Source organism: Bufo gargarizans, chromosome 10 (genome assembly GCF_014858855.1).
Source record: "Bufo gargarizans isolate SCDJY-AF-19 chromosome 10, ASM1485885v1, whole genome shotgun sequence".
In the NCBI taxonomy this organism is placed as follows: Eukaryota; Metazoa; Chordata; class Amphibia; order Anura; family Bufonidae; genus Bufo; species Bufo gargarizans.
This window is the reverse complement of record NC_058089.1, coordinates 83,753,820-83,779,874: the sequence shown is the minus strand read 5'-3', so window position 1 is coordinate 83,779,874 and position 26,055 is coordinate 83,753,820. Positions and strand designations below refer to the sequence as shown.

The 26,055-nt window shown below is 43.4% G+C and overlaps 1 protein-coding gene across 1 annotated transcript in view; it reads left to right on the top strand.

Moving 5' to 3' along the window:
• Window positions 1–1,084: 1,084 nt before the first annotated feature.
• SLC7A6 (solute carrier family 7 member 6) overlaps window positions 1,085–26,055 on the top strand; it is a 35,411-nt gene continuing 10,440 nt past the window's right edge. The window contains exons 1-6 of the mRNA XM_044270647.1: window positions 1,085–1,222; window positions 11,558–12,078; window positions 14,928–15,053; window positions 16,006–16,150; window positions 17,324–17,447; window positions 18,305–18,408. Of these exons, the coding sequence (XP_044126582.1) occupies window positions 11,583–12,078; window positions 14,928–15,053; window positions 16,006–16,150; window positions 17,324–17,447; window positions 18,305–18,408 (995 nt within the window). The 5' untranslated portion in view covers window positions 1,085–1,222; window positions 11,558–11,582. The remainder of the gene's footprint in view (window positions 1,223–11,557; window positions 12,079–14,927; window positions 15,054–16,005; window positions 16,151–17,323; window positions 17,448–18,304; window positions 18,409–26,055) is intronic.

Here is a 26,055-nt window from a genome sequence, read left to right as displayed (position 1 = left end):
CTAATGGCTATACCCCTCCGACGCCAGATGTTTTGATCTGCGCAACTGGGAGAAGCAGCGGCGGCTGTGTTGGCATCAGAAGTGACACGGGTCCCGGGAAGAAAGGTAAGTATCGGGCCCGGGCATATGTGGCGGGGGGCATTATAGATCTAGGATAACCCCTTTAATAGCCAAGTGTTCGATTCACCTAACAGCCCCATAGAGAGGAGCAGAGCTGCAGCGCACATATCTGCTGCGCTGCCTATTTCGGGGGGCCCTGCGGGGTATGGGTTACCTCTTCTCGTGATTAGTGGTTGGACCCCTGACGATCTAATACTTATCTTCTATCCTGTGGCTAAGGGATTACCTGAAATCACCAGAAGGACCCTTTAAAGACCCAATTTATTTGACAGGAGGGTCAAAAAAGTGGTTTTAGTCCCCCCCCTATTGCTCTACAACGGAAGTGACATTACAGTGGGGGGGGGGGGGGGGTATGCTTTATTATATAAAAACTGGTGCTGTCCCTCAAGGACATAGAGGGCAGGTAGTAAAGGGTCAATACGGACAGGTAAGACAGAAGAGGGTCAGAGGAAGTATGTGTACAGAGGAAGTGGTGAGATTACAGGGGGGACACATACTTTACCATCTAAAAACACAAGGCACGTGAGAGGGAAAAAAGCAAAAAGCAAAAAGCAAAAAAAAAAAAAAGCCACGTGCTGGAATCCTGTGTCCATGTTTATGGTGACAACAATGGCAGCGGCTCTGTGCCCTGTGCGGTTTATTACATCCAGGGACACAGAGGACACACCCACATATGTATGTATGTATATATATATATATATATATATATATATATATATATACACACACATGTATAGGATGTATGTATGTATATGTGTGTATATAATATATATGTACACATGTATAGGATGTATGTATTTGTGTGTGTGTGTGTGTGTGTGTGTGTGTATATATATATATATATATATATATATACATACAGCACACACGTCACACACACATGTATAAGATGTATGCGACCAGTCCCTGGGTTTCATCAATTTGGGTCCCACGTGACGCCGGGGGGCGGGGCTTCTCCCAGCCAAGGAGACAAGCAGGAGAATAGAGCAGAGGAGAGAGCGTCTGGGGAAGCCGGGCGTGAGGGAGAAGGACACTGTCCACACACGGACGACCCCGGCGGTCAGCTGCGGTTTACAGGCAGCGTCGAGCCTGTAATGTGACGGTGAGTGTAATGACACTGGTTCCCAGAGCTGACACTCTACCGCCGCATCACTGCGTGCACCTCATAGCCCCAAAGCTTGCGGCCGCAGTGTATTACTGGAGAAGTGTGAATGGGGGGTTATCTGCAGGAAGCAGCTGCTGCTAGAACAATGCTGGGGGGGAGGGGAGGTGATGGACGGCTCCTCAGGAATTGTTTACCCCGTGCACCGATTGCAAAATCCTGCAGCCAGCCTGCTGAAATAGAACCACATGGAGCAGTGTGTACGAGCCCCAGCTCCACCACTCTGCAGCCACCCTGCTGAAATAGAACCACATGGAGCAGTGTGTACGAGCCCCAGCGCCACCACTCTGCAGCCAGCCTGCTGAAATAGAACCACATGGAGCAGTGTGTACGAGCCCCAGCGCCACCACTCTGCAGCCATCCTGCTGAAATAGAACCACATGGAGCAGTGTGTACGAGCCCCAGCGCCACCACTGCCCTGTACTTAGTGGGTGTCTGTGGGGCCCTCAGTGAAAGGGGAGGGTCACTTCTAAAGTGTCACCAGGTGAAGAAACAACATTCGGGACCTTATTGAACAGGGGGCCTACTAAAAGGAATGACAGAGTGGAATGCCCATAGAGAATAATGGAAATGTAATATTTGAATTAGAGACAAAACCATTTGACATATCTAATAATTATTTAGCAGGCTTACTCTCCAAGTTCAGTGGGATTATTTAATGTTCAGATTAAGTGGAATTATCACCTTTTTCTGCAGAATGACGAGAGTGAATGACACAAAGGAATGCCCGTAAACTATGAGCTCATTTGCAGGTAAATCTGTGTTATGTAGGACATTAACATGATAATCCCACTTAATCTAAATTTTAAATAATCCCACTGAATTTGAAGAGTAAACCTGCTACAGATTTATTTGATATGTTGAATGGTTCAGGCACCAAGTCACGTTTTACTTCCTATTATAGTCTATGGGCATTCCATCACCTTTGCATTCTATAGAAAACTGTTATAATCCAAGGTAATTTTCATTTTACAATGTGCTAATCTACCCAGGGAAACGCTTGTGGTAAAGGTTAATGTCCTACATAACACAGATTTACCTGCAAATGAGCTCATAGTTTACTTCCCATTATACTCTATGGGCATTCCTTTGTGTCATTCACCCTCGTCATTCTGCAGAAAAAGGTGATAATTCCACTTAATCTGACCATTAAATAATCCCACTGAACTTGGAGAGGAAGCCTGATAAATAATTATCAGATATGTCAAATGGTTTAGTCTCTAATTCAAATATTACATTTCCATTATTCTCTATGGGCATTCCATTCTGGTCCATTATTCTCTATGGGCATTCCACTCTGTCATTCCTTTTTAGTAGGTCCCTTGAACAGTCCTCCTCAAACAGCGCCTCCGATCTCAGTTTCCTGGGCCCCTGATCTCCGCTCTTTCTGTACTAGTGCCCAGTCGATGGCCGTAATGGACCCAACCAACACGTCGTGTATCTTTAATATTTGTACCTTAGTATGGTTACGAGATCGTGTCCTTGTCCCTTAGGCTACGGTCACAATTGCGCTAAGGATCTCAATACCGGAATTAAACGGATCCGTTTTGATTTTACACATCAGGATGCATTCGTTCCGTTAGGATGTGGTTGTGTGAAATTAAAACGGATCCGTCACTAAATACATTGAAAGTCCTTTGGGCTACTTTCATTTAATATTTTCCTGTATTGAGATCCATCATAGGGTCTCAATACCAGAAAAAAAAACGCTTCAGTTTTGTCCCCATTCATTGTCAATGGGGACAAAACTTAACTGAACATAACGGAGTGCTCCAAAATGCGTTCCGTTCTCATACCGGTTTGCTTTCCGTCCTAGGACACAATCTGACACAATAGAAAACGGATCCGTCCCCCATTGACTTTCAGTGGCGTTCATGACTGATCCATCTTGGCAATGTTAAAGATAATACAAACGGATCTGTCCCCTATTGACTTACAATAGTTTTATGACTGATCCATCATGGCTATTTTAGAGATAACAGATGCAGACGGTTGTATTATCAGTTACGGAAGCGTTTTTGCTGAACCCGGCTGGATCCAGCCTTAGGCCCCTTTCACACGAGCGAGTTTTTCCGCGCAGGTGCAATGAGTGATGTGAATATATTGCACCCGCACTGAATCCTGACCCATTCATTTCAATGGGTCTGTGTACATGAGTGTTTTTTTTTTTTTCACGCATCTGTTCTGCGTTGCGCGAAAAACGCAGCATGTTCTATATGCTGTGTTTTTCATGCAGCCCTGGCCCCATAGAAGTGAATGGGACTTCAGTGAAAAACGGTGCGAGTGTCACTGAACGCATTCGAACCTAATCCTTCACGCTCATGTGAAAGAGGCCTTAGGCTTCTAAAAAAAAATGGATCCGTCACCATTGACTTATATTTTTAATGACTGGTCCGTTTTTATGACCGGACACAAAACCGCGGCTTGTAGCGGAATGCTGCTGGAACGGAAGCCATCCTGATGCATCCTGAACGGATCTCTTTCCATTCAGAATGCATGGGGATAAAACTGAAACATTATTTTTCCGGTATTGAAATCCTCTGCCGGATCTCAATACCGGAAAAAACAACGCAATTGTGAAAGTAGTCTTATTTGTCAATGTGAAGCTCCTCCTCTAAGCGTGGTTATAGCATCCATATGCCTATGTGCCTGGAGGGCTGGCGGGTATCGCTGGGCTTCTCCTTTAGCTTCTACTAATGACTGCAGGGTTAGGACTGAGCCGTCATCTGGCTTATTTCTTTGTTGTAATACAACTCTTTAGGGTTCACGTGATTTAAATCCATTGTGGATTCTGTCGTCATAAACGTCTGTTTTTCACTGTGAAATTCGCCAATAGCTTTCCATTGACTTCAGTGGGGAAAAAACACCACCATGTGCAGATTATGGTGGAGTTTTTATTTATTTATTTATTTATTATCTTTTAATTTTTTTTAATCCCACCACTAAATTTACATCCCCTTCTGTTAGGGTCCATTCACACGTCTGCATGAATTTTGCAGAACGGGTGTGGACCCATTTATTTTAATGGGGGCCGCAAAAGATGCGGAGAGCACACCGTGTACTGTCCGCATCCGCACTTTAGTTCCGCGGCCCCGCAAAAAAGATAGAGCATGTCCTATTCTTGTTCGCAGCCACAGACAAGAATAGGAATTTCTATCATAGTACCGGCCATGCACTGTTGGTAAAGCTTACAGCTATTTGGGCATGCTGGGAGTTGTAGTTTTGCAACAGCTGGAGGGCCGCACTTTGGACATGCCTGCCTTAGACCATATAACCAGATTAACAAAAAAAAGGCCGTGTCAGGAAGGTGACCACTGGCTGTCTGGAAGGGGTTAAAGCTCCTACACAGCTGCTTGTTTCAGTTATTGACAGATTTTCAACCGACATGAAAATGAAGATAATTATCACCTGTTTGGTATAATTGGTTAATCATACACCTGACCATAATCCTACAAAATCCCCGACTGTGTGCAGGTGTACCTAGAAGAACTGATTCTGTTTTGAAGACAAAGGTGGTCACACCAAATACTGACTTTGATTTTCATTTCTCTTTTATTCGTTCCCTTTACATTTTGTTAATTGATCTTCCATTCTGAAAGCATTCCTACTTTGTGGCATTTTTCCAGACCTTCCTAAAACGTTTGCACAGTACTATATACAGTGGCATGCAAAAGTTTGGGCAGCCCTTGTCAAAATTGGTGTTACTGTGAACAGTTAGGGTCCATTCACACGGGCGAGAATTCCGTATCGTTCCAGCAGGGCAGAGATACGCAGAAGAGACTTCGGCAAACCATCTGCAAACGCTGCAGTGAAAGATCCCACTCAACATCCCTGTATTATAGGGTCCTGCCGAAGTGTCGGAATTGGGCCCCTTTCACACGGGCGAGTTTTCTGCGCGGGTGCAATGCGTGAGGTGAACGCATTGCACCCTTACTGATTCCGGACACATTCACTTTAATGGGGCTGTGTACATGAGCAGTGATTTTCACGCTTCACTTGTGCGTTGTGTGAAAATCGCAGCAAATTCTATATGAATAGGGCCCTATATGAATAGGGCTGCATGAAAATCGCAAGCAAGTGTGGATGCGGTGCGATTTTTCACGCATGGTTGCTAGAAGACTATCGGGATGGGGACCCGATCTTTATTATTTTCCCTTATAACATGATTATAAGGGAAAATAATAGCATTCTCAATGCAGAATGCTTAGAAAAATGTCCATTGAGGGGTTAAAAATAATAAACAAATTTAACTTGCCACTTCCATAGTGATGGACCATGTGATGAGCGCAGTGATGTCATCAAAGGTCCTTTAGCCAGGTCCTGAAGAAAGTAGAAGGAAGAAGAGATCCGCTACGAGATCAAGTGGATGGGATGAGTTGAATTTGTTTATTATTTTTAACCAATCAATGGACATTGTACTATGCATTCTGTATTAATAATGTTATTATTAGAATAGAATCTACACAACACCGATCCCAAACCCGAACGTCTGTGAAGAAGTCCGGGTTCAGGTCTGGGTACTAAACATGCCGATTTTTCTCATGCGTGTTCAAAACGCGTGCAAAACGCGCATTTTCCCTCAATGCACCGAGATCCGGCGCATGCCCAATAGAAAGCTATGGGTGCTGGGCGCATGCGCAGAAGCTGAAAGCGAGTCCGACGGCCATAGCTTTCTATTGGGCATGTGCCGGATCTCGGAAGGTCGGGGACAGCAGAAGCCGCCCAGCTAAGTGAATATTGATGAGCTGGGCGGTGCTTCAAAACGGCGGTTGGGCTGATGGTGGCTGGGCGCAAGTGGAGCTGAAACCCCGCCCCTTGGTCAGAAAGAACAGCGATTAGTTCAGGTTATAAAATGTGAGTTAACTGTATTCATAATGTGGACGGGGGGGGGGGGGGGGATACTTATATGTTTTTAATGCACATTAGAAGACCTGTGCATGGATATGTACAGCTAATTATGGTTATTGGGCCTGTCAGTGTCCCTTTTAAAAGGGTTTTCCTCTGGATAGGTCTTCAGTATCTGATTGGTGGGGGTCCGACACCTGGGACCCCCTCCAATCAGCTTTTTGAGAAGACAGTGGTGCGGCTGTGAGCGCCGCAGACTTTTCGCAGCTTACCAAGCACAGCGCCGTACATTAGATAGCGCTATGCTTGGTATCGCGCTCAGCCCCATTCACTTGACTGTGGCTGAGCTGCTCCTAGGACATGTGACATGTGAATATGTTGTCACGGTGCCTAGGAAAAGCAGAAAGAAGGCTGCGGCGCTCAGATATTGATGACCTGTCCGGAGGATAGTTCATTGGTATAAAAATCTCAGAAAACCTCTTTTAGCAAATTGAAGATGAAATGATCAACAAAAGGCATAAAGTTAACGATAACACATTCCCTTTTTTTATTTTAAGAAAAAACTATTTTATATTTTAATCTTTTACATTTTCAAAATAAAAAAAAGGGAAAGGGCCCGAAGCTAAACTTTGGGCACCCTGCATGGTGAGTACCTAGTAGCACCCCCTATGGCAAGTATCCCAGCTTGTAAGCACTTCTTGTAGCCAGCCAAGAGTCTTTCAATTCTTGTTTGAGGGATCTTCATCCCTTCTTCTTTGCATTCCTGGGTTGTCTTGCATGCTCTGCTCTTTTGAGGTTTATCCACAGATTTTCAATGATGTTCAGATCAGGGGACTGTGAGGGCCATGGTAAAGCCTTCAGCTTGCGCCTTTTGAGGTAGTCTATTGTGGATTTTGTGGTTTGTTAAGGATCGTTATTGTAGAAGCCATTTTCTTTTCAACTTTCTTTTCATTTCCTACGTCCAGCTTTTTGGGTTAATTTGCATTGATGTCTATGAAGGTGGGTGTTCCCTTCTTTATAAAGTGATGGCATATTGTAGTGCTAAACGGTGTGTCCTACACCAGCGCTGCAGCCCCTTTATCCTCAGGACTGGTGGACATCCTAGAGGTTGGTTCCCCATAAATCATGAAGCGACGGGATCCTCTATCCATGTACCATCACTTTATAAGATGGGAATTTAGTGGGATTGTTGCTGTACTTCTCTCTGGTTTTTGGGGAAATAATGAAAAATCATTGGTTCTCAAAGAGGTGGTTGAGAGAAGAGGGTCACACAGGAGACATCACACGCTGGAGAGTCCTGGACATCACACGCTGGACAGTCCTGGACGACTTCTTCACATGGGGCCAATAACTCAGGCATCTTGGCTTGTTTCCCTGCAGGTACTCATGATACTGCATGTTCTGCCTCCATACAAGTCAAAGCATTGTTAATACCAGCATTCATTGGTTGATAAATGACTGTATTTGATCTGAGGAAACATCTCCTAAGGCCAGGTGGTTAGGAAAGAATAAACCAAAACCTCTATATAGTTTATCAAGCAGATGGTAAACTTTTTTGTAGTCTGTTTCCCACAGGACTTCGTCCAGTTCTGTTCCTTTATTTCGGCATGCCATCTGTTTAGCATTACCTTTTCTTGGTTTATGTTTGTCGTAGTTCTAACGTTTTATTGCCCAGTTGCCCTCATGACATTGAGCAGTGAACCATAAAATGTTTATTTTTGCGGCTAAATCAACACGTTAGGACTTTCCCCGATACGGGATCTTGGTTTTGAAAGCAAATTTAATTGAGTTGTGACCACGCTAGAATTATAAAAAATACTATATTGTGTTTTAGCAGCTTAGAAATCCAGGATGGTTGCATTTTACAAATAAGGCGACTTTCACACTCGCGTTTGGTGCGGATCCGTCTTGGATCTGCACAGACAGATCCACACCGATAATACAACCACATGCATCCATTCAGAACGGATCCGTTTGCATTATCTTTAACATTGCCAAAACGGATCCGTCTTGAACACCATTGAAAGTCAATGGGGGGGGGAGAATCCATTTTGCATTGTGTCAGTGAAAACGTACATTGTGTGTCAGAACGGATCCGTTTGCCTCTGCATCGTCAGGCGGGCACCAAAACCGCGGAATAGAGGCGGAAGGGAGGCAAACTGATGCATTCTGAACAGATCCTTTTCCATCCAGAATGCATTAGGGCAAAACTGATCTGTTTTGGGCCACCTGTGAGAGCCCTGAACGGATCTCACAAACGGAAACCAAAATGTCAGTGTGAAAGTAGCCTAAGCTATGCAGTCCTTCTCTAATGGAGACATGGAAAAATACTGCAACTGATAGCATACGGTATTTTACCTGGAAAGATTAGACGTCACACACGGCCAGGAAGTCTCTGACTTGACTCTCCAGCTGTACCGCCAGAGAACACTTGAAAACAAAACTAGTAATCAGCAAGTGTACTTTTCCAGTACTAGGATAGACAGGGCAGGCTGTACGAACTCTGGGAGTAGAGGAAGTGGCTGCTATGGAGTGTTTACAGCCTCTAAATAATACAGTTGTATAGTTAAAGGGATATACCACTTTTACAAAAGTTAAATAGTACCTCCACAGCATGACCACATAATACATAATGACTTAATAATACCACTGCACTATTAATGAATGAAAAATACAATTTTTATACAGAAGCTCTGCAGACATATGTGAATAAAATACAGATAAATCCAGTGAGTTGTTCACTTTCCCTTTTCTTCTCTTCCTATCCCAGGCTGCCCTGATGACTTCTCCCTCCATAGCTCATAGCAGATTTTGATGCCAGACATATTGGGATTCTTGCTTTTACAACACCTTCCCCAGTCTCTAGATCTACTTACCATCTTGCCACAGCTTTAACAGTAATATAGTGCCCCCCACAGTGATAATGCCCCCTTTATGTCCAGCACAATAAAAATGCTTTCCACTGTTGCCCAGTAGTAGTGTCCCCAGCACAGTAATGATCAGTGCCTTTCTCACTGTATGTGTGTATGTTATATAAATATATATATACAGTATCTCAGAAAAGTGACTACACCCCTCACATTTTTGTAAATATTTTATTACATCTTTTTATGGGACAACACTGAAGATCTGACACTTTGATATAATCTAAAGTAGTCAGTGTACAGCTTGTATAAATTTGGTGTGCCCTCAAAATAACTCAACACACAACCATAAATGTCTAAACCCATGGCAACAAAATTGCGTACACCCCTAAGTGAAAATGACCAAATTGTACCTAATTGGCCATTTTCCCTCCGTTAGTGTTACAAGGTCTCAGGCCTGAATGAGGAGCAGGTGTGTTAAATTTGGTGTTATCGTTCTCACACTCACTCTTAATGATCACTGGAAGTTCAACATGGCACCTCGTGGCAAAGAACTCTCTGAGGATCTGAAAAAAAAGAATAGTTGCTCTATATAAAGATGGCCAACCAGCGGCTCTCCAGCTGTTGCAAAACTACAACTCCCAGCATGCCCAGACTGCGTACAGCTATCAACCTACAGCAGGGCCTGGTGGGAATTGTAGTTTTACAACAGCTGGAGAGCCGCATGTTCGCCAGCCCTGGCCTAGGCTATACGAAGATTGCCAACACCCTGAAACTGAACTGCAGCACGGTGGCCAAGACCATACAGTGGTTTATCAAGGCAGGTTCAACTCAGAACAGGTCTCACCATGGTTGACCAAAGAAGTTGAGTTCACGTGCTCAGCTTCATATTCAGAGGTTTCAAAATAGACATATGAGTGCTGCCAGCATTACCTTAGAGCAGGGATGCTCAACCTGTGGCCCTCCAGCTGTTGCAAAATTAGAACTCCCGACATGCCCAGAGAGCATACTGCTGTCAGCCTACAGCAGGGCATAGTGGGAGTTGCAGTTTTAGAACAGCTGAAGGGCCGCAGGTTGGGCATCTCTGCTGTAGAGGTTAAAGGGGGGGGGGGGGGTCAGCCTGTCAGACCATACACCACACACTGCATCAACTTGGTCTGCAATGCTTTTGTCCCAGAAGGAAGCCTCTTCTAAAGATGATGCACAAGAAAACCCGTAAACAGTTTGCTGAAGACAAGCAGCCTAAGTACATGGATTACCAGAACCATGTCCTGTGGTCTGATGAGACCAAGATAAACTTATTTGGTTCAGATGGTGTCAAGTGTGTGTGGTGGCAACCAGGTGAGGAGTACAAAAACAAGTGTGTCTTGCCTACAGTCAAGCATGGTGGTGGGAGTGTCATGGTTTGGGGCTGCATGAGTGCTGCCGGCTGTGGGGAGCTACAGTTCATTGAGGGAACCATGAATGCCAGTATGTCCTGTGACATACTAAAGCAGAGCATGATTCCCTCCCTTTGGAAACTGGACCACAGGGCAGTATTCCAACATGATAATGACCCCAAACACACCTCCAAGACGACCACCGCCTTGCTAAAAAAAAAAACTGAGGGTAAAGGTGCTGGACTGACCAAGCATGTCTCCAGACCTATGCATCTGTGGGGCATCCTCAAACGGAAGGTGGAGGAGCGCAAGGTGTCTAACATCCACCAGTTCCGTGATGTCATGGAGGAGTAGAAGAGGATTCCAGTGGAAGCCTGTGAAGCTCTAGTGAACTCCATGCCCAGTGCTGGAAAATAATGGTGGCCACACAAAATATTGGCACTTTGGGCACAATTTGGCCATTTTCACCTAGGGGTGTACTTTCTTTTGTCGCCAGTGGTTTAGACATTAATGGCTGTGTTGAGTTATTTTGAGGGTACACCAAATTGAAACTGTTATACAAGATGAACACTGACTACTTTACATTGTGTCATATCTTCAGTGTTGTCCCATGAAAAGATATATTTATATAATCTGGATAGTTTTCTTTCTTCATTCCACTCTTTTGGACAGTGACTGCGCATTTTCAAAGACCTGTCTGCAGAGAATTGTGTCGGAGACCCCTTGTTCTCTGTATCGGTGGAGGTGTAGATTAGTTCTTGGATGCTGCCCTGCAAGCTCTGAGGATGTAGACTGTATGTCCTTCAGCAATGCCAGACAGAACTTTGGAATGAGTAACCCTACTGGGGCTGAACTTTTCTGATGCTTTCTATTTGTCTATGAAAGCCAATTATTTCTGGTCATGAAAAAAATAAATAATAAAACGGCTTCTTGAAAGTTTCTTAGTTTAGCTCAATTAAGGAGACTGCTGTTTGTCTAATCCAAACTAATCTAGAATTACAGCAAAATACTCAAACTGGTTCCTAGACAGCCGAAGCACTCGCAATGGGGGGGGGGTCTATTACTGGTTTTATTATTATTATAGTAATTTCTTTGATTTGTACTGGATTAATCCCCAGGAAGGAAGTGAACCCATTGAACCTACATCTCTGACTCGCCTAATTCAGCTTCTTCTTTTGATTTGGCAGGACCACATCACTCTACAGCTTCATCATGGAAGAGAAGGAGAGCCAGGCTGTGCCACTTACTTCATCCAGCAATGGAGATGCTCCTGATAAGTCCGAGAGTCCAAAGGACGTCATGCAACTCAAGAAAGAGATCTCCCTTTTAAATGGAGTCTGCCTTATTGTGGGCAACATGATCGGCTCAGGGATCTTTGTGTCTCCCAAGGGAGTTCTTATTTACTCAGCCTCTTATGGGCTCTCTCTAGTCCTGTGGACACTAGGTGGTATCTTCTCAGTGATCGGGGCCCTGTGCTATGCAGAACTCGGTACCACCATTCCTAAATCAGGAGGCAGCTATGCATACATCCTTGAGGCTTTCGGGGGTTTTGTTGCCTTCATCAGACTCTGGACGTCACTGCTGATTATTGAACCCACCAGCCAAGCGGTGATTGCGATCACTTTTGCAGACTACCTGGTACAACCCATGTTCCCTTCCTGTGAACCTCCCTACGTCGCATCTCGTCTCATTGCTGCTGCTTGTGTTTGTATGTATATTATAGACTATAAATTACAGATATGTATAGTAATCTGGATAATCGCCCATTGTAATGGACAAGATGTTAAAGGATGACCTATAGTTTTAATCCTTGCTGAAATTGACCACATACTTGAACCTTCTTCAGTCCATGCAGTTTTATTATTCTGCACGTTAATTGTAACGTTACATGGTGTTTTCTCTAAGGATCCTGACATTAGGGCTATTTCTGATGAGTTTTGTCTGATTGCATTCCGTTTTTTCTGCCCATTTTATTTTCACTGACCTATTATCTTGTATGGGCAAGTCTAGTGTGATAGGACCAAAAATAGTGCATACTGTGATAATCCGGCATGTGAATTGACCCATTGTCTAAAATGTCTGTTGTTTACACTCAGACAGCCCCCAGACATGACCATTGCTCGTCTGATTGAACCCTTGTTATGACATCCGAGTGACCTCTGTTTCTCCATTTAAGAATTGTCTTAATTGCTAGAATTTCAGCCATGTCTGAATTAGGCTACTTTCACACTTGTGTTCGGAGCGGATCTGTCTGGTGTCTGCACAGACGGATCCGCTCCTATAATGCAAACGATGGTATCCGTTCAGAACGGATCCATCTGCATTATATTTCAGAAAAAAAATTTAAGTCTAATTGTTAGTCAGACGGATCCGTCCTGGCTTTGCATTGAAAGTGTTTGAAATTGCACCATATTGTGTCAACTTCAAACAAATCCGTCCCCATTGACTTACATTGTAAGTCTGGACAGATCAGTTTGGCTCTGCACGGCCAGGCGGACACGAAAACGCTGCAAGCAGTGTTCAGGTGTCTGCCTGCTGAGCGGAACGGAGGCGAAACTGAGCCATACTGATGCATTCTGAGCGGATCCTTATCCACTCAGAATACATTGGGGCTGTACGGATCCGTTCGGGGCCGCTTGTGAGAGCCTTCAAACGGAAATCACAAGCGGAACCCCGAACGCAAGTGTGAAAGTAGCCTTAGTGCGATTGTTCTGCCCACAGGGAATCATTAAAGGGTTTCTCTCACTCCAGCAAATAACATTGATCATGTAGAGAAAGTTAATACAAGGCACTTACTAATGTATTGTGATTGTCCATGTTGCCTCCTTTGCTGTTTTGATTCATTTTTCCCATCACATTATACGCTGCTCTTTTCCAGGGGTTACGTCCACCTGCAATCCATCAGCGGTGGTCATGCTTGCACACTATAGGAAAAAGCGCCAACCTCTCTGGTGGCCGGGACCATAGGAGCTCACAAAGACTAGTGCTTTTTCCTATAGTGTGCAAGCACGACCACCACTGATGATGGTCGTAACCAAGCAAATGAGCAGTGTATAATGTGATGGAAAAATGAATCGAGCAGCAAAAAAGGCAATATTGACAATCACAATACATTAGTAAGTGCCTTGTATTAACTTCCTCTACATGATAAATGCCACTTGCTGAAGTGAGACAAGCCCTTTTAAGATCGTGTGAGAAGCAGCAGTTTTTTGAAGCAGCAGTGTTTTTTTTTTTTTTTTTTTTTTTTTTGCACTGTGCTGGTGACCCTATGTATAATAAGGGCACTTGCACACAAGTTCTGGTGATCGCACTAATTTACGTGCAGATTTTTGCTAGTTTTTGCACCGAAGTCCGCAACGTCTGATTGTGGATTTTTATGCAGATTTGATGCGGTTTTACCGCAGATCTTACTCTTCATTTGAAAAGTGTGAAATCGGAAATGTTATTGTCATGGTGCAGATTTGGAAATCGGCAATGCAGGTCAGTTTCCGCACGGAAACAATCTGCAAAGTCTACATGAGATTTGTTCATTCTCCTACATTAGGACCAATACCATTATGTTCAACTGTCAAGCGCACATGTCTCAGGAGAGACGGCTTTAATGTGACACAGCTGATGACAGAACCCCCTTATGTCCTACACAACTTACCGATGGTTCCCCACCTAACTCCACTTCTCCTTCTTGACGTGGACATATAACTGCTGCAGCCAATCATGTGCTTTAGCAGGCCATGCCTGGCTTCTACCTCGTCTAGGAGGACCGCATCTGATCACTAGTGTCATGTTTATAAGCGAGCCATGGCCGCCGTGATGTATCCGTATTGACAGCGAGAATAGCGCTGCAGGGCGCGTAGCATTCATTGCCATCAGAAATACTGAAAACCCAGACGGGCACCGTAGCATAGCAAGCGTGAAGAAAACCTTAGGCTGTATTCACACGTCTTGTTTGTCCTCCACTTCTAGCTGCGTATTGATTGCCAGAAAAGCGTATTAGAGCAGACGAGGGGTGGACAGAGGGATGATTTTCCTTTTTTGCTCTGCTGGGATCCCTTCCCATTTCTGGACAGAACAATCTCAAAACTATAAATGTGACGTCTGCCATGTCATTACGATGCCGCATGCTCTTATATTACCGGGTAGAAGTGACGTGGATCCAACAGAAGCCTTCGGGGATTGTATTTCTGAAGCCTCTGATTGCTTGCAGTCCTTAAATTGTATAAATGACAATGGAATAATCCATGGATGAGTTAAATATTGTGTATTTCATGCTAATGTGAACAGGGCTTTATCATTATGATATATAATATATACATACACACACTTGTTTTGTAGGTGAAGCCTGAATGACGAGTCTGCATGCATCTAGGAATGTCATTTAGTAATATAATAGGGTGCTTAAAGCTATAAATACCCCAGGCATACACACATTCCCAGACTCCCGTGTGTTACCGTGCTGGATCGACCCTTTCTGTCCTTCAGGCATGATGTTTGTCTCTGATCAGTACATACTGTCAATGCCACGTTGCTCATTCTAATTGCCTCTACTGTGATCTCCAGGTATAATCACCTTTATAAACTGTGCGTATGTGAAATGGGGGACACGGGTTCAAGATCTCTTCACCTATGCCAAAGTCATTGCGTTAATTGCTATCATTGTAACGGGCATTGTTAAATTATGCCAAGGTAAGTTTTTTGTTTTCTGTGTTCTTGTCATATGTAATAGTTTGAGACAATAATCACTTGTAAGATTTTGCATGCAGTGGCTAGCCCCAAAGCAGCCCCATCTCGAGAATGGGGCCCCCAAAGCAGGGTCAGACTGGCCCATCAGAGGATCCTCTGGTGGGCCCAAGCTCTGAAAATAATAGAACAGGACCATTAAGTCCTCTGGTGGGCCCAAGGGACCTCATTCCAACGCTGCCCCAAAGTGCAGTGTGCTTTCCATTCACTTCTGTGGGAGTTCCGAAAAAGCCGGGCAAGCGAGCTCTGATATTTTTGGAACAGAAGTGACTGGAAAGCGGACCTCGCAGGCGTAGCTAAATCTATGGGAATAGACGAGCCAGTGCACCACTATTTTTGGTACTCCCATAGAATGGAGGATGTCTGGCAGTGTGCCTTCGTTCCCTTTGGGGCCCCTTCTAGAGAGAGGTACGTGTCCTAGCGATATGCCACCAAAGTGTGAGATGGGCCAACCCCTTTAAAAGACACCAGGACAGTACAAATACTCATAAAAGATGTTGGGACATCTATCTCCAGCATGGGCCCCCGAAAGTGAAGGAGAGCACACCGTGCATGTGTGGCGTGCATTCCATTAATTTCTGTAGGAGTTCCAACAATAGCTGGGCGAGTGCACTTTTCTGAAGTCCAATAGAATTGAATGAAGAGTGTACTGTGCAAGCGCGGCTACCACTCAGTTCACTTCTATGGGACTGACGGAGATGGCAGAGCCGCTATTTTCGGCAGTCCCATAGAAATTAATGGAGGATGGCCGCACATGCGTGGCTGCTCTCTGCTCGCTTCGGGGTTCCTGTTCAGGAGACATTCGTGACATATGTGAGCTGTGCCTATCCTAGCACTATGCCACCAATGTCTCAGATGAGACATCCTAGTTGAACTGACATTGAAATCTTCTCCCCAGGTTACACACAGCACTTTGAGGACTCCTTTGTTGGTTCATCATGGGACGCCGGGGACATCTCTTTAGCTCTGTATTCTGCCCTCTTCTCTTATTCCGGCTGGGACACTCTTAATTATGTGACAGAAGAAATTAAGAACCCAGAGAGGTAACCAGAATCTGCAGCTATATCAGATATGGACACCATGTGAATTTTCTTATCTGTAAGGTCTGCAGCTAGCTGGACATGCTGTGACTTGGCGTCTTGTGACCGCCCCAGAGAAGGTTGTTGACTGACTCATTATAGACTATGTATTGTTGCTGGTCTGAAGGCTTACATCAGTTTAAAGGCAACATGTCATTAGCTTTATCTTGCCCGATGGCAGCATAAAGTAGTGGCAGACGCACTGATTTCAGCACTCTGTAGGCTATGTTTAAACTTAAAGGGGTTTTCTGATACTTTAGATACTGATGACCTATCCTCAGGATAGGCCATCGCTCTGCACACACACCGATCACCTGTTTAGGGCAGCCGCCAGCGCCCGAAAACATAGTGTGGACGGTCTCCGTCATCCACTGTGTTCTCTCCAGTGACGGCATACTGCAGCTTAGCTCCATTTCGGTTGAGTAGGAGCTGAGCTGCAGTAACCCGGCTCGGCCACTACACAGTAGATGGAAACTTTGGGCTTCTGGCTCACACCAAGGTATAGTTTCTGTGGTTTGTGGCTGATTGCTGATCAGTCATCATGATAATGATGACTGATCCTGAGGGTAGTTCATTAATATCTAAGTACTGAAAACGCCTTTAATTCACAGTTATTCCTGGGGAGAAAACTGCCAGAACATGGGAAGAGCAGGAGCTCATGAGCATCCATGACTCTTCTCAGGCGGCTCGTGACTCTTCTTCCAGTTGTGACTCCTCTTCGGCACATATACTGCAGGTTCTCGGAAACCATTTAACATTATCTGTTGGGGGGCTGGCTTACTAAAACACTGTGCCTCTCACTACCATGCTCATTGCGGGCAGCATAAAGTTAATCACAGATTCCCTTTAAGGCTATGATGTGTATAAGATCTGCATTTGATATAAATGATGGGAAAGCTCGCAGCACATACCTGCTGATTTGCTATATCCTTGGCTGGAGACTGACTGAATGGTGGGGCTAAGAGAAGAAGATGGGGCTTAAAGGGACCTGTCATCAACTTTATGCTGCCCATACTAACAGCAGAATAAAGTAGAGAGAGGTAAAGGAGGGAATTTGATTTGTATGGATCGATTCGCTCATCAATATTGGTCCGTCATGCAGTAACTGCTTTCAGTGATTCCATATATGTGTTTTAGGAACTTGCCATTGGCCATTGGAATTTCCATGCCGGTCGTCACCATCATATACATTTTAACCAATGTGGCTTATTACACTGTGCTGGATTTCAACGCAGTTGTCGGCAGCGATGCAGTAGCCGTGGTGAGTAATGTTACTGTAACATAGAGTATTGCCTAACAGTCCGATGTGCACAAAAAATTCTGCATGTCTGGTGGAGTTTCATGAGTTTTGATGTATGTTACAAGTCTAGAGTTTGACAGCTAATATTCCAATACTAGACAAAGCACAGATTCCCTTGTGTACGGGACGTGTGAATTTTGTATCTGTGCCAGCGGGGTTTATTTGGCTTACTGAGATGTAAATTCTCTGAACAGAAGATAAATCTGCATTTTAAAAAAATGCACCTCTACTGTCTTGCAGGAGGGACTGGTAACTATTAGAAAAATACATAGTGGGGCTCACTCAAGTTGCTGTGGCTTTGGAAAAGTGCTGAATCTCCTTAAAGACACCAGTCCTGTATGGAGACTTATTGGCAATGCACCATGGAAAAACAAATATCTCCCAAGAAGGAGAACCATCTTGCCAGCACCACTTATTGGAAGCCTCCATACCACGGAGTACTTCCACTATGTCTACATACAGGACTGGTCTATTTAAGGAGATTCGGCACCCTGCCTAAGCAGCTTCCAAGGCATCGCACTCAGTCAGCCAGAATCCTACTCCGTACTGATGAGTGGCAAGCACCCCGGAACAGCTGTCTACGACTATGGATATCTGGCGTGGCTATATTCCCTTGTCAAATCCCAAGGTTTATTGGAAAGTTGGATCCTGACTCATAAGGAGCCACTTTCAATAGGTGGCACTGGCGAGATGGTTCTTTTCTTTGGGAGATACCTCTTTGCATAAACAAATTGCTTCAAAAGTCTAGATTTTTGGTTTAGTGTTAAGTGCTCAGTTTATTTGTTACACTGACTGTTGCTTCACTCTTTGCCAAACAGACGTTTGCTGACATGGTGTATGGTATATTTAGCTGGACCATTCCCTTGGCTGTGGCCCTCTCCTGTTTTGGTGGCCTCAACTCTTCCATCCTTGCTGCCTCAAGGTGAGGAATATGATACGGTAAATCCGTTCTCAACATAAGTATTTAAATAAAACCTTCTATGCAGCAAACGGCTTAAAGAGGACCTTTAATGGGTTCAGACATTATAAACTATGTATCAGGATACGTAGGGCATACATATCTATACCTATTTTTCTGGGCACAGATTCGTTCGGCCACTGTGGCCCCCGTTGTATTTTCCCGCCTGGTATGCTCATTTTAGCTTCGGAACAATGAGGAGGAGACTGAGTCTTTCTCCATGGGCGTCTCCTTCTCCCTGACTGTAGCTCTGTCTAATCTCAGAGGAGAGCGTCACAGCCAAGGAGAAGGTGAGTTTTTAGGGTTTTTTTTCTCCCTGGCTGTGACGCTCTCCGCTGAGAAGGAGATGCCCCGCGGAGAAAGACTCAGTCTCCTCCTCATTGCTCCGATGCTAAAATTAGCATACCAGGCGGGAGAATACAACGTGGACCACAGCGGCGGATGGAGCGGCGCCCATGAAAAATAGTAAGTGCAGTTAGATCCCTGCACTATGCCCTACGTATCCTGATACTTAGTTTATAATGTTTGGACCCATAAAAGGTCCTCTTTAAAGGGGTTTCTGATTTATTGATTACTTATCTTCAGGATAAATCATCAGTATCAGATCCATGTTTCTCGACTCCCATTCAAGGGAATGGCTTTTTTGCCTTCAGCTCTGTCCACTGTGTTGTTCCTGGCCTTGGCGGCTTCCAAGATCGGCTGTTCAATGCCGAGTCCCCCCCCCCCCCTCCGATCTGAAATTGGTGACCTATCTTGAGAATAGGTCATCAATACACAATGTTCGAAATTATTCCGCACTTTAAATTTTTATTTATTTTTCCTATACAGACACTGAGAGAAATTTTTCAATCTATTTACCCCACTATTGCACACACACTGTACAATTCATTAATTCAGAGTTTGTTGAAAGGTTAGGCATGAAGAATGGTGAACAATCTCTCTCTCATCCGTATTATTGGTGGACACCGGCTTTGACCATGGGTATAGCTGTTGCCGCTAGGAGGCGGACACTAAGCACAAACGTGTGAGCTCCTCCCCTTCAGCTATAACCTTCCTACAGGGACCAAGCTAAATCCATTGTGTACAGCAGGTGTCGCTTAGCTTCTTGTCTTATAAGGTGCCATATTTGGTTGCAATTACTTCTGTCCGTGGAGTGTCGGAACTCGCAGCTTTGTCATGTCGGTTTCCCTTCCTGATCCTCCATCAGGATAAGGTGGTCCTTCACCCTGTGCAGTCCTTTCTGCCGAAGGTGGTGTCGGCATTCCATGTAAATGAGATTATTCTCCCTTAATTGTCCCAGACGGCATCTTTCCTGCGAACGGATTCCCTGTTCGCGATTTCAGAGGGCAGAGACGAGGGCTGGCAACGTCAAAGACTTCCATTTCCCGATGGATTCGTTTGGCTATAGTGGAAGTGTACTGCGTTAAGGACCGGGCCCCGCCCTTCTCGGTGACTGCTCACTCTGCTCTGGCAGTGGGGGCCTTTTGGGCGGTGCATCACGGGGCTTTGGCCCTCCAAGTGTGCAAGGCGGCTACTTGGTTGTCTTTGCATACTTTTTCGAAGTTTTATAGAGTGCACACCTTTTGCGTCTGCTGACGCATCTCTGGGGCGTAGAGTTTTGCAGACGGGAGGGTTTCTTGTTATGCCCACCCTTGGGGACTGCTCTTTAACGTCCCATGGTTAAAGCCTGTGTCCCTGAATGATACGGATGAGAAAACTAGATTTTTGTACCTGCCGTAAAATCAGTTTATCTTCTGTTCATTGGGGGACACAGCTGCCACCCATTCTTTTGTTTAATGACCTTTTCGGGCCTGTGTGGTTCTGGGTTTGTACATAGTGTGATTTTTCTTGTGTCTGGCTTCTCCTACTGCTTTTGCACTAACGGATTTAGCTTGGTCCCTGTAGGAAGGGACTTAAAGACCCGTGACGTACATGTACTTTATGCTGAATGGGCGGGTGCAGGAGCTGCGCCCACCCGATCAGCGGCAGGGGTCCGGCAGTCACGAATAGCTGGACCCCTGCTGCATGCGCCAGCTTTGGTGAAATCACCTATGCTGGTGCATTAACCCTTGATGTGCCGCAGTCATCGCTGACCGCGGCACGTGCGATGTCATGCAGAGATTGGAGCTGCCATCAGGTCCCTGTGCTGCTGTGACGGGTACCTAATGGCATGAAAGGCAGCGCAATGCCTTCCTTAGGTATCGGAGCTGCCTTCCGGGGGGAGAGCCTGTGAGATCGAGCCCCCTGGACCTCACAGGCAGGAAGCTTTATGTGTAATACACACTGTATTACACATACAGCCAATGCATTCCAATACAGAAGTATTGGAATGCATTGTAAAGGGGATCAGACCCCCAAAAGCTGAAGTCCCAAAGTGGGACACAAAATAAAGTGAAAAAAAAGTTGAAAAAATAAAGTTTTCCCCCAAATAAAAAAAAAGAAAAGTAGACATATTAGGTATCGCTGCGTCCGTATCGACCGGCTCTATAAACATATCACATGACCTAACCCCTCAGATGAACACTGTCAAAAAAAACCCAAAAAACCTGTGCTAAATAAACAATGTTTTGTCACCTTACATCACTAAAAGTACAACACCAAGCGATCAGAAAGCTGTATGCCTGCCAATATAGTACCAATCTAACCGTCACCTCATCACGCAAAAAATGAGCCCCTACCTAAGACAATCGCCCAAAAAATAAAAAAACTATGGCTCAGAATATGGAGACACTAAAACATTTTTTTGGGGTTTTAAAAATGCTGTTATTGTGTAAAACTTAAGTAAATAAAAAAAGTATACATATTAGGTATTGCCGCGTCCGTAAGAACCTGCTGTATAAAAATATCACATGACATAATCCCTCAGATGAACACCGTAATTTTTTTAAAATATAAAAACGGTGTTAAAAAAAGCCTTTTTTTTGTTTTGTCACCTTACATCACAAAAAGTGTAATAGCAAGCTATCAAAAAGTCATATGCACCCCAAAATAGTGCCAATCAAGCCGTCATCTCATCCCTTTAAGAATGGTATCCTACCTAAGATAATCTCCCAAAAATGGAAAAAACTATGGCTCTCAGAATATGGAGACACTAAAACATCAAAAATGAAATTGTGTAAAACTTACCTAATATGCCTACTTTTTTTTTATTTATGTATCGCCGTGTCCGTAATAACCTGCTCTATAAAAATATCACCGTAAAAAAATAATAACAGTGTATAAAAAGCCTTTTTTTGGGCACCTTGCATCACAAAAAGTGTAAAAGCAAGCGATTAAAAAGTCATATGCACCCTATAATAGTACCAATCAAACTGTCATCTCATCCCGAAAACAATGAGCCACTACACAAGACAGTTGCCCAAAAAAATAAATAAAACTACGGCTTTCAGAATGTGGAAACACAAAAAAATTAATAATTTTCTAAAATGCTTTATGTAAAACTAAAACAGACAACCAAAAATAGTCATATTTGGTATTGTCGCGTACGTAACAACCTGCTCTATAAAAATACCACATGATCTAACCTAGCAGATGAATGTTTTTAATAACAAAAAATAAAAACGGTGCCAAAACAGCTATTTCTTATTACCTTGCCTCACAAAAAGTGTAATATAGAGCAACCAAAAATCATATGTACGCTAAAATAGTACCAACAAAACTGCCACCTTCTCCCGTAGTTTCCAAAATGGGGTCACTTTTTGGGAGTTTCTACTCTAGGGGTGCATCAGGGGGGCTTAAAATGGGACATGGTGTCAAAAAAAACTGTCCAGCAAAATCTGCCTTCCAAAAACCATATGGCGTTTTTTTCCTTCTGCGCAATGCCGTGTGCCCATACAGAAATACCCCATATGTGGTCGTAAACTACAGAATCAGGGCCATAAATATTGAGTTTTGTTTGGCTGTTAACCCTTTCTTTGTAACTGGAAAAAATTGATTCAAATGGAAAATCTGCCCAAAAAGTGAAATTTTGAAATTTTATCTCTATTTTCCATTAATTCTTGTGGAACACCTAAAGGGTTAACAACGTTTATAAAATCAGTTTTGAATACCTTGAGGGGTGTAGTTTGTAAAATGGGGTCATTTTCGGTGGTTTCTTTTATGTAAGCCTCACAAAGTGACTTCAGACCTGAACTGGTCCTGAAAAAGTGGGTTTTAGAAATTTTCTGAAAAATGTCAAGATTTTCTTCTAAGCTTTCTAACATCCCCAAAAAATAAAATGGCATTCACAAAATGATCTAAACATTAGACATATGGGGAATGTAAAGTAATAACTATTTTTAGAGCTCTTACTATAAAAGTAGAGAAATAGAAATTTGCTAATTTTTCCAAATTTTGGGTAAATTCGGAATTTGTTTTATAAATAAAAAATTTTGACTCAATTTTGCCACTGTCATGGAGTACAATATGTGACGAGAAAACAGTCTCAGAATGGCATGGATAAGTAAAAGTGTTTTAAAGTTATCACCACATAAAGTGACACATGTCAGATTTGCAAAAAATGGCCTGGTCCTTAAGGTGAAAAATGGCAGCGTCCTGAAGGGGTTAATGAATGTGAAACTCAATAATATGCAATAACACACAGCGTTGGACACGTGTTAAAGTAGGTCCCATCTGATAAGAAGCTACCTTGTCGTCTGGTAGATGGGCCCGACATATTTTTGATCAATAATATGCGCTAAGAGCTTCTTCCCTTCTTATTAGTAAGTATTGGTGTCATGTATTTGACCCTGTTCACACATTCACCTGTTCACTCAGTCTTAGTGCATTTAGTAGTGTGCTGCTACTTTATTTTGTTTGCAATAACGCAGTGATATGCAGTACCCAAAATTTGCCACTAGATGGCTCTAACAGAATACCAGCATTCCATATCACTTCTCAAATATAAAAATGTAATACAAGCCGTCTCGACAACAATTGTGACATGGTTATCAGATGATAATATGCAGTAAACTCAACAATGATTAGGGCAGATATGAACCCTTGCTCTGCTCAGACTATAACAAATCTCGCATATTGGGTAGTATTGCTATACAAATTATAAATAATCAAGCCTGATATGACTATGGAATGAATATTCCAATCAGAGATTCCCTCTGATATCAATATTAAATCTTTTATTCAGTAATATATGCATCTTTATTGAATAGTGATAATATTGAGGTATTACATCATCCACAATAAAGCGAGCATTTTCCTAAATATCAAGCCAATTAATTTAATCAGTACTACATATAATAAAGTTATACGTTATCCAAGAGTGCAGTTGATATGCAGAGTCTAAGGGAAGTCAGCTATAAGGTCTGTTCTCATCATTGGGATTTTTTCCTGGGGTCTCTCCTTTATTTTTATTTTTTTCCCCTTTGTTTATCTGTGTTCTGTGTTGCTCCCTGTTCTTCTTCCTTTTCTACTTCATGTGTGTGTGTGTGGTTTATGATCACAAACTTATCAGTTAGACACACCTTCCTAATCTGGAAGTTTTCCAATCATTGTCGGTTAGGCGTGTACATAGGATAATGACTGTGATGTCACTATATCCCCCAGAATGCATTTCAGCTGTTGGTGCAATGTTACCTATTCATACCTAGGTGGCATTATTGCATAAGCTACTAGCATAATCACTATTAAGGGTCTGATTTCTCTTACATTCTATACACATAATATATGGAATCCTAAATCAGAGCTAAGGGATTATTTTTGACACATAAGCCAACTAAAACACAGATGTTTGGGTACAATTTTTGAGACACTTTCCCAAGATACGATATTTATGGTACCGATAATAATACAATAGACCTTGTACTCTCACAGATACAGTGGATATAAAAAGTCTACACACCCCTGTTAAAATGTCAGGTTTCTGTGCTGTAAAAAAAAAAAAAAAAAGATAAATAATTTCATAATTTTTGTTTAATGTGACCTATAAACTGTACAAACTCAACGGTCAATAGACCAAAAAATCTGTTTAGGGGTCTCTACTAAATAAATGTAAAATAAAAAATATATCTTTATTTCATTATTTAAAACACACAGTGTCAGGAAAGAAGGATGCGTTAAAACTATCAGTCCAAAGTGGGGTTTGATGCCGGTTGACCTAGTGGCTACTAGTAGTTACTAACGGTAACTGAGGGGTTGATATCAGCCCTGATGACTGTTATATCCACAGCCAAGTGCTCTGTGCACTATGTTAGGAGGCAAGTCAGATGATATGTTATTATATTATTGTAAATGTTAATGAGGGTATAACATAACCCTAATTAATCAAGGTATGTGTGAGCTGTTAGCAACAGTGTGTAGCTTTTATTGACGATGGGGTCAGGCAGACACTGTAGTAATTTGTTTATACTTCGTCCATTTGCACATCATGCAAGCTTTTAATGACTTTATAGTACTAGAGTTTGGCTGCACAACTCTTTTGTAGTTGATTTTATGCCTGTTTAGATCCCAGGCATAGCACTTTTGTCAATTGCCCTAAAAGTGTTGCAGTGTATAAACAGCTACTTTTTGAAAAATGAAAGGTGGAATCTGATTGGTCGCTATGGGCAACTAAGCCAGATCTACTTTACAACAGTTTTATAAATGACCCCAGTTTCCCTTTGCACCAGTTTTGCTAAGTCTCCACCAGTGTATCTAGAAACCAGAAAACCGCTTTAAGGCTGACCGCACTCAGTGGCAGCATTGCAAGCTGTACTCACCCCCAATACTTAAAACTGCTATGTCAACATGGCCTAAGGGTGCTGCCACATTCAGTTTTTTTTTTTCATGCAGTTTTGGAATCCAAAAATCAGTGGATCATAAGAGGAAAGTATAAAGGACAGATACAACTTCTCTCTTTTTTTTTTTTTTTTTTTTTTTTTTTTTTTATTCGCTCCTGGTTTCAGCTTCAAAAACTGCACCTAAAAACCTGACCGTGTGGAATGGTGTAACTAGCAAATTTCTAAATCACTTCATTTAAAAAATATGCCTGTATCTATAAAGTCATGGACACTAGGGGTCTCGCTTCCACCTAATTCGCAGTCCATGGCCTGTTGTAAGGCAAGATCCGTCCCTAGTAACAGAGACTCGAAGAACGGCTGTGAGGAAGTGGAGCGTGTCAGAGCTAGCTTGTGATTGTGAGCCTGATAAAAGAACAGTTTTTACAGGAGCCTCCTGTGTGTCTGTAAGAATGATTTATCCTTTAGGCTACTTTCACACTAGCGTTCGATCGGATCCGTTCTGAACGGATCCGCTCATATTAATGCAGACGGTGGCTCCGTTCAGAACGGATCCGTCTGCATTATAACTCAGAAAAATTTTCTAAGTGTGAAAGTAGCCTGAGCGTTCAGTCCGTTCAGACTTTACATTGAAAGTCAATGGGGGACGGATCCGCTTGAAGATTGAGCCATATGGTGTCATCTTCAAGCGGATCTGTCCCCATTGACTTCCATTATAAGTCGGAACGGATCCGCACGGCCAGGCGGACACCCGAACGCTGCTTGCAGCGTTCAGGTGTCCGCTCACTGAGTGGAGCGGAGGCTGAGCGCTGGCAGGCGGATGCATTCTCAGTGGATCCGCCTCCACTGAGAATGCATTAGGGCCAGACGGCTGCGTTCAGGGCTGCTTGTGAGCCCCTTC